Source organism: Carcharhinus amblyrhynchos, chromosome 22 (assembly GCF_965287045.1).
Source record: "Carcharhinus amblyrhynchos chromosome 22, sCarAmb.v2.hapA, whole genome shotgun sequence".
Taxonomy (NCBI): Eukaryota; Metazoa; Chordata; class Chondrichthyes; order Carcharhiniformes; family Carcharhinidae; genus Carcharhinus; species Carcharhinus amblyrhynchos.
This window is the reverse complement of record NC_137345.1, coordinates 1534148-1548650: the sequence shown is the minus strand read 5'-3', so window position 1 is coordinate 1548650 and position 14503 is coordinate 1534148. Positions and strand designations below refer to the sequence as shown.

The 14503-nt window shown below is 43.4% G+C and overlaps 1 protein-coding gene across 1 annotated transcript in view; it reads right to left on the bottom strand.

The window, feature by feature from the left end:
• srgap2 (SLIT-ROBO Rho GTPase activating protein 2) overlaps positions 1-6450 on the bottom strand; it is a 182716-nt gene extending 176266 nt beyond the window's left edge. Inside the window, exons 1-2 of the mRNA XM_080209671.1 lie at positions 6012-6450; positions 5166-5379 (exon numbers count right to left, since the gene is read on the bottom strand). Of these exons, the coding sequence (XP_080065797.1) occupies positions 5166-5232 (67 nt within the window). The 5' untranslated portion in view covers positions 5233-5379; positions 6012-6450. The remainder of the gene's footprint in view (positions 1-5165; positions 5380-6011) is intronic.
• Positions 6451-14503: the final 8053 nt, after the last annotated feature.

The window sequence follows — 14503 nt, the reverse complement described above, 5'->3', positions numbered from 1 at the left end:
GTTTGATTTCCAGCTTAGGTCAATGTCTGTGTGGAGTTCGCACATTCTGTGTCTTCATGGGTTTCCTCCGGGTGCTCCGGTTTCCTCCCACAGTCTGATAGAGGTGCTGTTTAGGTGCATCAACCCAAATAGGCACCAGAGTGTGGTGACTAGGGGAATTTCACAGTAACTTCATTGCAATGTTAACATAAGCCCTACTTGTGACTAATAAACTTTTACTTCTCAATGGACCATCTACACCCAGCCCAGAGTCAACATAGACACCAGATAATAATGTAATTTATTCAAATGTGCAATGAAAACATCTTACCAATGTGTTGCCTATTAGAGACATAGCCTTATCAAAGTCTATTACACAATCATACAGTGTGGGAAGAGGCCATTTGTCCCATTGTGACAATGTTCACTCTTTGAAAGGGCCCGATTAGGCCCATTCTCCCCACCTCGTTCCATAGTGCAGTAATATTTTCCCTTTCAAGTGTGATCCTGTATCTACGTAGCAAGATCTGTTTAATGGGAGTGTGGGGAAGGTCGTGGAGAGAAAAGGTGACTTTTGTCTGTGAGGGATTCCCAAACTCAAACAACAAACATGGACATCAGATGCCGGGTTTGACCATTAAATCCTGGGATATCTCCCCTGGTGAAGGGAAAAATAAAGTAATACAGAGAAAGATGCTGAGGAAGGAGGGAGTGGGAATTGCAGAGGCACTGGTGATAATCTTCCAGTCTTCTCGGACCCAGGGCTGGTGCCAGAGGACTGGTGATTTGTGGATGTTGCATCCCTTTCTGAACAAGAGTGTAAGGATAAAACAGACAACTACAGACTGATCAGTTTGAATATAGTGGCAAGAAAACTTCTGGAAACTATAGTTCGGGACAAAATCAACAGTCACTTGGACTAGCTTAGGGGTTAAAAAACAAAAGGGCGGCATGAACAAGTTGGGCCGAAGGGCCTGTTTCCATGCTGTAAACCTCTATGACTCTAAATGCAGGGCAATTAAGGAAAACCAGCTTGGATTCATTAACAGAAAATCACGTTGAACTAATTTGCTGGAGTGTTCCTGAGGAGGTAACAGAGAAGGTTGATAAGGACAATGGTGTTGATGGGGTCTATATGGATTTTCAAAAGGTATTTGATACAGGACCACACAACAGACTTGACAGCAAACTTCTAGTGCACGGAATAAAAGGGAAAGTAGGCAGCTGGATAAGAAATTGACAAGAACCCAATGGCCTCCATCTGTACTGTAGATTCTATGATTCTTTGAGTGACAGGAAACAGAGTAATGATAAATGTTGTTTTTTCAGACTGGAGGAAAGTGTGTGGTGGATTTTCCCAGGGACCAGTGCTGGGACCTTTGGTCTTCCTGATATATATTAATAATTAGATTGGGGCATTCAGGGCATGATTTCAAAATCTGCAGATGATATGAAGAATAATCTTCAACTCAGGACATAGATAAATTGATGGATTGGGCAGACTGGGGGCAAATTAAGTTCAATGTTGAGAAATGTGGAGTGATTCATTTTGGCAGGAAGAATATGGAGGGATTAGTATAAAATAAATAGAGAAACTCTAGAGGTGCAGGAACAGCGGGACTTTAATATATATGTAAATAAGTAATTGAAGTTTGCACAGGATGTTGAGAGAGCAGTTAATAAAACACTTGGTATTTTAGGTTTTATTAATAGGGATATTGAGTAGAAGAGTAAGGTAGTCATGTTGAACTTGTGTAAGACACTAGTTAGGCCTCATCTGGAATACTGTGTTCAGTTTTGGACGCCATACTTGAGGAAGGATTGGAGAAAATACAGAGGAGATTTACAAGAATGATTCCCCAGAGATGAACTGTAACTATGAGGATAGATCGGGGAGGTTAGATCTGTTTCCTTGGAGAAAGGGCAGCTGAGAGGAGACTCAGAAGTACTCAAGATCTTGAGGGATATGGACACGTTAAATAATGGGAAACTGTTTCCACTCAAGACAACATCAAGAATGGGGGGCAACAGATTAACAATAATTGGCAAAAGAAATAAAAAAGTGATTTGAGGAAAAACGTGGTTACAGTTTGGAATGAATTTTCTGTGAGGCTGGAAGGGACAGGTTCGATTGAGATACTCAAAAAGAAATTGAATTGCTATCTAAAAAGAAAGAATGTGCGAGGTTACGGGGATAAGGCAGGAGAGTGGTATTATGTAGAGTTCTCTTTCAGAGAGCCAGTACAGACTCAATGGGCTGAATGGCATCCTTCTGTGCTGCAAGGATTCTGTGATTCTGTGAACTAGAAATTTATTCCCTAAGCAGACAGGAATTGATCCATTAAATGTAACGCTAAGATAAAAAAAAGACTTAAGAACATTTTGGTACTAATTATTGTTGACCAACAAGCAACTGGGAACGAAACAGAGAGAAATCAAGGCAAAGTCTCTGGGGTAAATAACAGGAAATATTGAATGCAGCAAGTCTGGCAGCATCAGTGGAGAGAGAAACCGAATAAATATCTCAAGTCTATATAACTTTTCTTCAGGACTGTCATACTGGGCTCAAAATTATAATTCTGATTCTCTCGCCACAGATGCTGCCAGATCTGCTGAGTATTTCCAACACTTTCTGGTTTTTATTTCAGATCCTTATGGCATTTTGCTTTGTTATCCGGTCTCTGAAGCTCTGCTGGTTCCAAGACAAGATATGGAGTTCTTCATGGTGGACTCCCTAGGTCTATGTGTGGAGCTAATAATATTTATAATCCCAACATTATGCTGGGTTAAACTGCAGGGATCATTGGAATGTGCCATACACTCAGAACTTCAAATACTATACTCAAAAATAATAGATTGTCCAATCTTGGACCATGTCTAACAGCTGAAAGTTTGAGCAGTCCCATAGAATCCCTACACTGCAGAAGGAGGCCATCTGGCCCATCAAGTCTGAACCAACCACAATCCTACTCAAGCCCAATCCTTATAACCCTACTTAGTTACCCTGCCTGACACTAAGGGGCAATTTATTATGGCGAATCAACCTAACCCGCACATCTTTGGACAGTGGGAGGAAACCGGAGCACCCAGCGGAAACCCACATAGACATAGAGAGAATATGCAGACTCCACACAGACAGTGATCCAAGCCAGGAATCGAACCCAGGTCACTGGCACTATGAGGCAGCAGTGCTAACCACTGTGCCACCCTTGTCTCCAGTTACTTAATTACTGGACAACAAATATTTTAGCAGAAAATCTAATTTTAAATGAATAAGCATGCACTGTAAACTTGTTTCTCCCCGCTATGTGAATGTTAGATACATTTTGTCACAGATTAAGAGTGTTAATGATTACAACTGTTGACAATTAACCACAGAGCCTTCCTAACTCACTCGTTCAAAGCATAGACCCATCACCAAGGTTGCAATTTCTCCCAGTCAGTTCTGGAAAAATCCCACAATCAAATTCCCCAATGGGGCAAAGTGGTCGTGGTTGGATATGTTGTCAGTGGGTGGGTGGCGGGGGGATGGCTTGCTGCAGTTGACCTGGATATCATTCTGCGGTCTGACACGGTTATGGCTCTCTGAAGTTTAATTTAACAGAATAACAAGTTTCCATGCATTGGGACATTGGGAATAAAACTCATCTTGAATATCAGAATTAAGTGAGTTATTAAACCATTGAGGGACTTCTGCATACTTGCTGCCCGAGATCCCGGAGTTAAATTAGAGAGACTTGAGTAAACACACAGTGAAACTAGCTCCAATTGTCCTCATTGTCAAACATGCTGTGTGTTTTTAGGACACGCAGTGCAAGGTTACAGAAACACCCAAAGCAATACTGGTTGAAGGAAACATTACTGACCAAACTCAAAAACACAGGCACTGCTGAGGATTACTCAACATTTTAAATCAATGTAACATGTTTTGCAATGTCTTCCAGATTTTAAATAGTCCTTCAGAAAGCTGGACACTCTCATTTCTCCAGTCTTGCTCTGTACCCTAATCCCAGCAGTGTTGAGGGCAAGGAATTCCAACCACAATGCATCAAACGGCATTCAGATAAAACAAAACACTAATTGTCCCCCTCCCCCCCGCCTGCTCCCTATTTCCTGCCCTGCCTTCAGACAATGTGGGTGAGACTGGCCTTGTTCAGAGCACAATACGTGTCAGCAAATTGGCAACACCTTTCTAGCCCCCAGCCCCCAGCCCAGCACATTCTAGTTCCCACTGGCTAACCGAATGGAAATGGGCCACCCGGTTCCTATTGCCTCCTTTCTGCTTCTTCAAGATCAAGTTCACCCCCACTGACTCTTGGGGGCTGAGTTCAATAATCACCCCACAGATTTCTCCCCCGACCTACTTGTGCTGGGAAAAGCCCAGGCAGCGAGCGCAAAGGCAATTCAACCATCACTGGCATCACAGAAGAGTCTAATTCCAGTCTCCCCAACATCAGCCAACGCACTTCACACCAAGTCACTGGTGAGGGAACAGGAGGGAAATCCGTGGGTGATTTAGTGTCGGTCTCTCGGGATGGCACACCACCAACCACTGCATTATTCCACCTGTTGCCTGACTGGAGTCCAGGGCTGAAGCAGACATGCCCTAGTGCTGTCCAACGCCTTGAGGGGAAGGGGACATTTCTGGAAGGTGTCACACGGTCACATCCTGCAAGCTAGGAAAACATGTTGCTTTTGGCTGGATGATGGAACTGCAGTGACTTGACCCCTAACCCCACTGCTGCAAAAGCCCCAACAATGTCTCTCCCTCAGCAATCCCACCCTAACCCTTGCTGTGGCTCACAAACATCTCAAATCGACCTCATGAAGCCTGGCTTGTTTTTTTTTCCTTCCCCAATCTCAAACTCATGGCTGCTTTGTAGAATAATGTGTCTGGCTGAGAGAGAGAGAGATGAGACAGACATTGTCACAGGAATTTCACACCGTGCCAATCAGGATACCTTACAGAGAAAGGGGGGACAAACGCATTTTACCAGCGGATTTTACCCAGGACCATTTGAAAAATTAAATTTGCTGGAGATTATTTTTTCAGGCATTAAAAACAGGGTGGGTAGCAGCATTCATTTGCACGGTTAACCCTGTGTGAGGCTCAGACTGCTGTCGTTTTCCTGGGATTAAAACTCTGCTGTACACAATACTGCAATCTGAATGAAATAGGGACCTACCCTTGACTTGTGTGTCATACTCGGTGATTATCTCCTTGTCTTTCTTGAATTTAGCAGGCGATGTCATGGCTGTCCGTCCACAAAATGTTCACCAAGGAAGAATTTGCAGAGGCGGTGATGAGATTCTAATCCTGTTGCTGGCCAGTCCTTCCCCACCCAGCCTTTCCGAGCTGCCTCTCGGTGCGAATCGCTGCAACTGAAACCGACAGGGAAACTGACCAGGGAGGGAAACAAAAATAAAACAGATTTGAAATATCTATAAATATAAAGAGCGAGAGACAACACCTCTAACTCAAACCAGCCTCTCGAATCAGTGACGGCTGTTCAATCCGGGAAGGAGGGAGGGAGGGGATGGGTTAGGAAAGAATTAAAAAGCCTCCAGCCGCTGGCAATGCCAGGGAGAGGGGGAGTGTGCGAGAATGTAAGGGCAGTGTGTTTCTTTGTATCTCAGCTCAGCGGATTCCAACACACTCCGGGCTGATCCGTCTATTTTTAAATGAATGGATTTTGTTCCCAGATCATCGGCGCTGGGAGTAAAACCGCAATTACTACAGGGTTTTTTAAAAAAAGAAAATGGAATAAAAGTCTTGGTAATGGAGGGGGGGGGGTGAAAATAACTGAAGTTTTTCTCAAATTTCTCCCTCCCCAGAGAGGTGATCCACAGCAGAGAATTCCAGCAGGAACAATGAAATGTCCCACTTTGGGGTTAATTTGTATCTGTAACAATCAGCGGAGCTGGAATGTATCCAGGGTAGAGGCAGAATGGAGAGCCAGGCACCCACATGTATCCCCTTCCTCCTGCCTCTATTACAATGTTTAAAACCCTTTACAGTAAAGATAACTCGCCTCGGAATGATCCTCTCTGAGGGATAAGGAGGAATTCTTCCAGATTGAAGGAATCGCAAAGGTGGTGGAGGAAAGAAAAACCTTCTCCAAACGACCGAGCTCCCAACAAAAGCAGTCCTTATAAAATCACAATCTCTTTCTTCAGACCCGCAGGAAACTCCAGGCGAGATTCCCGCTCCCCGCAAACTTCCACCACACTGACATTTTATTGTGACCAAGTTCGGGAACTCTTTCAAACTTTCCTGTATCGCTTCCCTTCCTCTGCCGCTTCCTGGATCACATCCCTGAGCGAGTCCCGCTTTGCCTGCTCCAGATACTTCCTCTCATTTCCCCCCCTCCTGCTCGCACAGATTTAATTTGCTGCGAGGGATCTTTTTTGACCCACTGCAACTTGCTGAACGAGAAGCAGCAGATTTAGACAAGAGGCACCTCCACTCTCCCATTCCAGAGGTGGGAGAACTGATCCTTAATATTTGCTGCAAAAAAATATACCTTCTGATATAGTGAGCAGCGCTTCCTTCTGTCTCGGAGTGGGACTGTAGCAATAGAATAAACCCTCCCCAAACTCAAGAGTGCCAAATCGTTCAATGTTCTGATTGCTTATCAAAGCACCAACTTATCAGGACAGTGTAAACTTCAATGGCAGTTTTTATCTCCTTTAATTTATTTATTAGTGTCACAAGTAGGCTTACATTAACGCTGCAATGAAGTTACTGTGAAAATCCCCACACTCTGGCACCTGTTTGGGTACACCGAGGAAGAATTTAGCATGGCCAATCCACCTAATCAGCACGTCATTTGGTCTGTGGGAGGAAACCCATGCAGACACGGGGAGAACATGCAAACTCTGCACAAGCAGTGACCTAAGCCAGGAATCGAACCCCAGTGCTGTGAGACAGCAGTGCAAACCACTGTGCCATCCCACTGCAGAGAAAAGCAAAAACAAGCCTGACCCCATCAATATCACATGCAAGTTTTATAAGGAATGTTAGTTTCTACTTCCAGCCCCAACTAGAAACTCTTTCAATATATCTGTCTCTTTGGCAGACTGAAAACTTTCTGATTTCAGTTTCATATCTGTCACCGTGTCCCAGTCAGGTGGTGTTAGGTTTGAGTGGCAGCTGTGTGGCCTCACTGAATGAAATGGGTCTTATTTTTAATTGAGTGAATTGCAGCTTTCTCTAAGACATCTTTCCCACACATAGTCATCATTCCTGCTCCTAAAGCCCAGGGAGAGTCCAACTTCTGCACAGATTCCTCAACAACAACTGTTTATAATTAAATAGTGCTTTTAATCTACACAACTGTCCCAAGGCACTTCACGGAGTGTTAGAAAATGAAAACATGACTCTAAGCCACATAAGAAGATGTTAGAGCAGGTGACTTTATCAAGGTGATAGGTTTCCCAAGGATCTTAAAGGAGGACAGAGAGGCAGAAAGGTTTAGGGAGGGAATATCCAGGCAGCAGAAGACACAGTCGCCAATGGGGGAATGATTGAAATTGGGGATGTTAAAGAAGCCGGAATTAGAGGAGTGCTGATAACTTGGAGGATTGGAGGGCTGGAGGAGATTACAGAGATAGGGAGTGGTGAGGTCATGAGGGTCTTTGAAAACAAAGATGACATTTTTACAATCACGACATTTCTCTCTGGGAGACATGGGGCCAGTGTGCACAGGAACGACAGGGGAATGAGATTTGGTGCAATAGGCAGAGAAATTCACGGACACTGTGTTAATTTTTCAGGTTTAATCTGAGTGTTCAAATGTCCAATATGGTGGGTGGGGTGCATGCTTCCCATACAATAAGTGCATCACCAACATATTACTAAAGGTTCCAGTGTCTGAGCCCAGCTCATTCAGCTGAAGCAGACAGGATTTTTATTTGATTTGAATTGATTTATCATTGTCACATGCATTAACATACAATGAAAAGTATTGTTTCTTGCATGCTCCACAGATAAAGCATACCATTCATAGGGAAGGAAGCAAGAGAGTGCAGAATGTAGTGTTACAGTCATAGCTAGGGTATGGAGAAAGATCAAATTTATGCGAAGTAGGTCCATTCAAGTCTGGTGGCAGTAGGGAAGAAGCTGTTTTTGAGTCTGTTGCTACGTGACCTGAGACTTTTGTACCTTTTTCCCGATGGAAGAAGGTGGAAGAGAGAATGTCTGGGGTGCATGGAGTCCTTAATTATGCTGGGAGACACCTTTGTAGATACATTTTGGGGCCCCAATGCCTGTCGTAGAACATTGATCACAACCTGTGCTGAACCTGCTGTGTTCTGGATAACCTGGACTCCGCGTGACGTAATCAATGCTCCTTAAATTATAGCTCGAGGCCACGACAATAAAGGTACCATTGTAAAAAGAATTGAATATAGAACAAGACTTGCATTTATGTAGCACCTTTCACAACATCAAGATTTCGCAAAGTACTTCACAGCAAGTTAAACATTTAATGTTGAAGTGTTGTCACTGTTGTAATCAAACCTAAAAACTTATTCCTCTTCTGTCATATATGAATAACATATCTCCTGTATCAATTCTTTCTCTAAAGCACCTTGAGAGGTTTTATTACATTAAAGGTGCTATATAAATGTGGGTTACTATTGCAAAGTAGTTCTTACAAAGGAAATTTCTCATAGAATCACAGAATCCCTACAGTGCAGAAGGAGGCCATTCAGCCCATTGAGCCTGCACCAACCACAGTTTCACTCAGACCTTATCCCCATAACCCCATGTGTTTATCCTAGCTAGTCTTCCTGACCCTAAGAGGTAATTTCTCATGGCCAATCCAGCTAACCCACACATCTTTGGTTCTGCAAACATCAAAGAGGTAAAATGACCAGAGAGCCTACTTTTAATGATGTAGTTTGAGAGATGGATATTGGCCTAGGATATTTGAGATAGAAGTTCTAAATAGTCTCACCAATATCCACCTGAGGGGACGGACAGAGTCTTGGTTTTCCCTAATGCAGCGCAGAAACAAACCATTGAGACCAGCTGGTTCAAACTCTCCATAAACCTTCCTTGATCTCAATTTCACCTAACTCCATCAGCATATTCTTATAAACTTGAAATTGTTAGATATTTACTAGCCAAGTTATTCTGATAAGTTTAATACCTCATTCAAAAGGGACAGCTCCAACAGTACAGCAATTCTCCAATACTGCACTGGGGAGTGTCAGCCTGCATTTGTCAAATCTCTACAGAGGTCAAATCTCAAGAAAGGGGGCAGTCCTGGACTTAATTTCAGGTAACAAAGTTGGGCAAGTGATTGAAGTATCAGTGGGGGAGCATTTTGCTGACAGTGATCATAACTCAGTTAGATTCGAGATTATTATGGAAAAAGACAAGGTGGGTCAGAAATCAAAGTTCTAAACTGGGGTGGAGGCTGATTTTAATAAGATCAGATCTGATTTGGCCAGAGTGGACTGAGAGCAGACACATTTAGGTAAATCTGTGACAGGATAGTGGGACACATTCAAGAAGGAAATAAGGAGAGTACAGGGCCAACATGTTCCAACAAAGAAAAACTGTGTGACCAACAAATTGAGTGAACCCTGGATATTGAGGGATATACAGCATTGGATAAAGAGAAATAGGGACGTTTATGGCAGACATCGAGGGCTCAAATCAACAGAAGCCCTAGAGCAATATGGAATGTGCAAGAAGGAACTTAAAAAGGAAATTAGGAGAGCAAAAAGGGAACATGAAGGATACTAGCAGGTGAAATCAAAGAAAATCCTAAATTGTTTTACAAGAACATTAAGGGTAAAAAGATAACCAGGGAAAGGAGAGGGCCCATTAAAGGCCACAGTGGTAATTAGTGTGTGGATCTGGGGGATGTTGGTAAAGTTCTAAATGAATGCTTTGTGTTGGTGTTCATTCATGAGAGAGGCAATATGGATATAGAAATCAGGGAGAAGGACTGTGATATAATTAAAGAAATTAACATCAACAGAGGGGAGGTTCTGAGTGGTCTGGAGGCTTAATAGTGGATAAATCTCCAGGGCTGGATGAAATGCATCCCAGGTTGTTCAGTGAGGCAAGGGAGGAAATAGCAGGACCACTGGCAATAATTTTCAATTCCTCTCGGGCTTTGGGAGAGGTCCCGGAGGGCTGGAGGACAGTCAATGTGACCCTGCTATTCAGGAAGGGAGGAATGGATAAACCAGGAAACTACAGGCCAGTCAGTCTAACCTCAGGTGGGGAAACTGTTAGAAGCAATTCTGAGAAACAGAATTAATCTGCATTTGCAGAGGCAGAGATTAACCAAGAACAGTCAGCATGGTTTTGATAATGTCTGACCAACTTCACTGAATGTTTCAATGAAGTGATGAGGTGTGTAGATGAGGGTAATGCATTTGAAGTAGTCTACTTGGTCTTCAGCAAGGCTTTTGATAAGGTCCCACGGGGAGACTGATAGTGAAGGTAAAAACCCATGGGATTCAAGGAAATTTGGCAAATTGGATCTAAAGTTGGATCCAGGAAGCAGAGTGTGATGGTCGAGGGGTGTGTTTTACTGGACTGGAAGACTGTGTCCATTGTTTCCCACAGGGATCAGTATTAAGCCCTTGCTGTTTGTGGTTTATATAAATGATTTAGACTTGAACGTAGGAGAGCTGATCAGTAAGTTTACAGGTAATACGTAAATTAGTAGGGTGGTAAATAGTGAGGCTAGCCTTAGATTACAGGAGGATACAGGTGGGCTGGCCAGATGGACTGATCTGCACACAGGAAATTCTTAAAGACAAAAGGAAAATGAGATTCATTTCAAATCAATAGAATGGGTGGAGAAATATATCAGCTTATCCAAACCTCTCCTGCCCATGTTCTAACTTACAGCAAATCCCATTCACCCCAATACCCTGTACTCACTGACCCACCTGGGCTCCTAGTCCAGCTATACCACAATTTTAAAACTCTCCTTCTTATTGTCTCAACCTCCTCCAGCCTCACTCCATGCTGAGGTCTCTGCACAACACCACTGCTGCTCTCTGTTGCATCCTCAATTTTCATTGTTTCAGATCACTAAAATCTAGCATTCAGATGCAATTTCCGGGTCAGCACAGTGGCACAGTGGTTAGCACTGCTGCCTCACAGCGCCAGGGACCCGGGTTCAATTCCTGGCTAGGGTCACTGTCTGTGGGGCAAATGGAATTCAATCTGGATAAATGTGAGGTGATGCACTTGGGCAGGACAAACAAGACAGGGGAATACATGATGAATGACAGGATCCTGGGAAGCACCAAGGGTCAGAGAGTTCTTGGTGTGCATGTACACCAATCCCTTCAGGTAACAAGACATGTGGATAAAGTGGTTAAGAAAACATAGGGTATATTTGCCTTTAGGAGCCGCGGCATTGCGTTTAAGAGCAGGCAGGTTATGCTGGAACTGTATAAAATGTTGATTAGGCCACAGCGAGAGTATTGTGTGCAGTTCTGGAATCCGCATTGTCAGAGGGATGTGATAGCACTGGAAAGGGTGCAGAGGAGATTTACCAGGATGTAGCCTGGGCTGGAGAGTTTTAGTTATGAAGAGGGATTGGATGGGCTGGGCTGTTTTTCTTGGAGCAGAGGAAGACTGGTGACTGAGGGGGGAGATGATGGAGATGTGTAAAATTGCGAGGGGCATAGATAGAGTAGACAGGAAGAAACTTTTCTCCTTTGTGGAGGGATGAATGACCAGGCGGCAGAGATTTAAGAGACAGGAGGTTTAGAGGAAATGTGAGGAAAAATCTTTTCACCCAGAGGGTGGTGAGCATCTGGAATTCACTGCCTGAAAAAGTGGTGGAGGCAGAGACCCTCATAATGTTTAAGAATATTTAGATGTTCACTGGTGATATCAAAGCATATAAGAATTCTCACAACACCAGGTTAAAATCCAACAGGTTTATTTGGAATCATAGCTTTTGGAGCACTGCTCCTTCATCAGGTGAGTGGGGAGGTAGGTTTCACAAACATGGCAAATATAGACAGAGAATCAATTGCAAGATAATGGTTGGAATGTGAATCTTTACAGGTAATCACGTCTTTCCAGGTACAGACAATGCGAGTGGAGAGAGGGATAATCACAGGTTAAAGAGTGTGAATTGTCTCAAGCCAGGACAGTTAGTAAGTGGAAACTCCTCCGAGAACTTCCTCCTCTTTCCGTTGATCCATGTTCTGGTGTTGCTTCATTCGCTGAGCAGGAACTGTTCCTTGGGTGAGGCTGAGATCTGATCCGTGGTCAGGAGATTTCTGATAAGCAATAGTTTCTGTCAGGGTTTCCCATTCACCTCAGTGTCACACCTGGCAGATAAAATGGATCTTGGTACAATCCTGCACACAGGAAACTCTTAAAGACAAAAGGAAAATGAGATTCATTTCAAATCGGTAGAATGAGTGGAGAAATATATCAGCTTATCCAAAACTCTCCTGTCCATGTCCTAACTTACAGCAAATCCCATTCATCCCATTACCCTGTACTCACTGACCCACCTGGACTCCTAGTCCAGCTACATCACAATTTTAAAACTCTCCTTCTTATTGTCTCAACTCCCTCCAGTCTCACCGCATGCTGAGATCTCTGTGATCCGCCACTGCTGCTCTCTGCTGCATCCTCGATTTTCATTGCTCCAGATCACAGATCACTAAAATCTAGCATTCAGATGCAAATTCAGGAGTGGCACAGTATTTATCACTGCAGCCTCACAGTGCTATGGACCTGGGTTCGATTCCCGGCTTGGGTCACTGTCTGTGTGGAGTTTGCACGTTCTCTCCATATCTGTCTGGGTGCCTCGGTTTCTTCCCACAGTTCAAAGGTATGCTGGTTAGGTGGATTGGCCATGCTAAGTTCTCCCTCAGCGTACCCAAACAGGCACCAGAGTGTGATGAGTAGAGGATTTTCAGAGTAACTTCATTGCAGTGTTAATGTAAACCTGCTTGTGACTAATAAATAAACTTTAACTTTAAAAAAAAATCAAAAATGATTGAATGTTAGCCAGTGTAATAATAGGGCAGGAATATAAAGCGGGTGTAGGGGTGGATTTTGCGACAGTTGTATGAAGCCCTACTTACACAACATCTGGAATACTGGGTACAGTTCTGGGCACCAAACACTGGAAAGTTTATTTCACTTTGCAAAGTAAGAGATTACATAAGCTAGACGTGTTTAACTGGCAAAATGGATGTTAAGGTTAAGGGTTGAGATATTTCAGAATTTGAAAGAAATTGTTGGGGTAGTTAGAGATTGCCAGTCTATTTGGGAGAGAAGATCTGAAATATAGAGAGTGACACTAGAATTGTGGAACTCTTCCCCCAAAACATGGAAGATTTTAGCACAATTAATAATTTAGTATCTGAAATCAATGGATTTTTTGCTGGATAAGGATGTGAAAGGACATGCATTGAAGGTGAGTAAATGGAGTTGGATGCAGATCAGCCACAATCATATTGAATGGTGGAACGGCCTTGAGGGGCTGAATGGCCTCCTTAGCTGTAGCCAGCAGAGGCGGAGGAATGGGGGAGATACAACAGCATCACCTAGTGTCAGGAGGCCCCTACTCCCAGCACAGCAAACAAACACGGGGTCTACAAACATATAAAATTGACATGAAAAGCTTAATTCAAAAACTGTGGCATTAAAGGCAAGGCTAATGTAGACAAACAAACACATACTTTTTATAACTTTTAATATTTTCTAGATGGATTGAAACAAAGTTGTATCAGTGACACATTATCCCTCTCTTTAACATCATCATCCTCCTTCAGTGTCTCTCTCGATTGTCCAGTTGTGAGTGACCTGCTCTCACCTGGTCCCATCATTACCCATCCAAAAATAGTCAGAGCATCTTCAACAAGATCCCTTTCCAATGTTTCCTGAGATCTCATCATTTTCTTTAATCTTTCACTGGATGGTGGGGAAGAGGGGTGGGGGTGGTGGGAGTGTCACTGGCAGGTCTAGCATTTATTGCTGATAACTGCGCTTCAACTGAGTGACTTGTTTGGCCATTTCAGAGAGCAGTAGAGAGTGTGGCTCAGGAGTCACATGTAGGCCAGACCAGGTAAGGACAGCAGAGTTCCCTAAAGGGAAATTGTGTTTTTAATGCAATGGTTTCTTGGTCATCGTTACTGAGACTGGGTTCTAATTCCACATTTATTAAATGAATTCCAATTCTACCAGTTGCTGTGATGGGATTTGAACCCATATCTCCACAGCATTAACCTGGACCTCTGGATTAGTAGCCCAGTGACATTACCCATTACATCAACGCTTCCCATTAATGTTTAAACATGTATCATTCACATGATACACACAGCAGCAACATCATCAACATATATGTCACATAGTTGGTCATACAGCACACAAGAGGCCCTTCAGCCCATTGCATCTGCACCATCAAAACTACACTGAATTTATACTAATCCCACTTTCCAGGATTTGGCCTATAGCCTTGAATGTTATGTTATTTCAAGCGCTCATCCAGGTACTTTTTAAATGTTGTGAGGG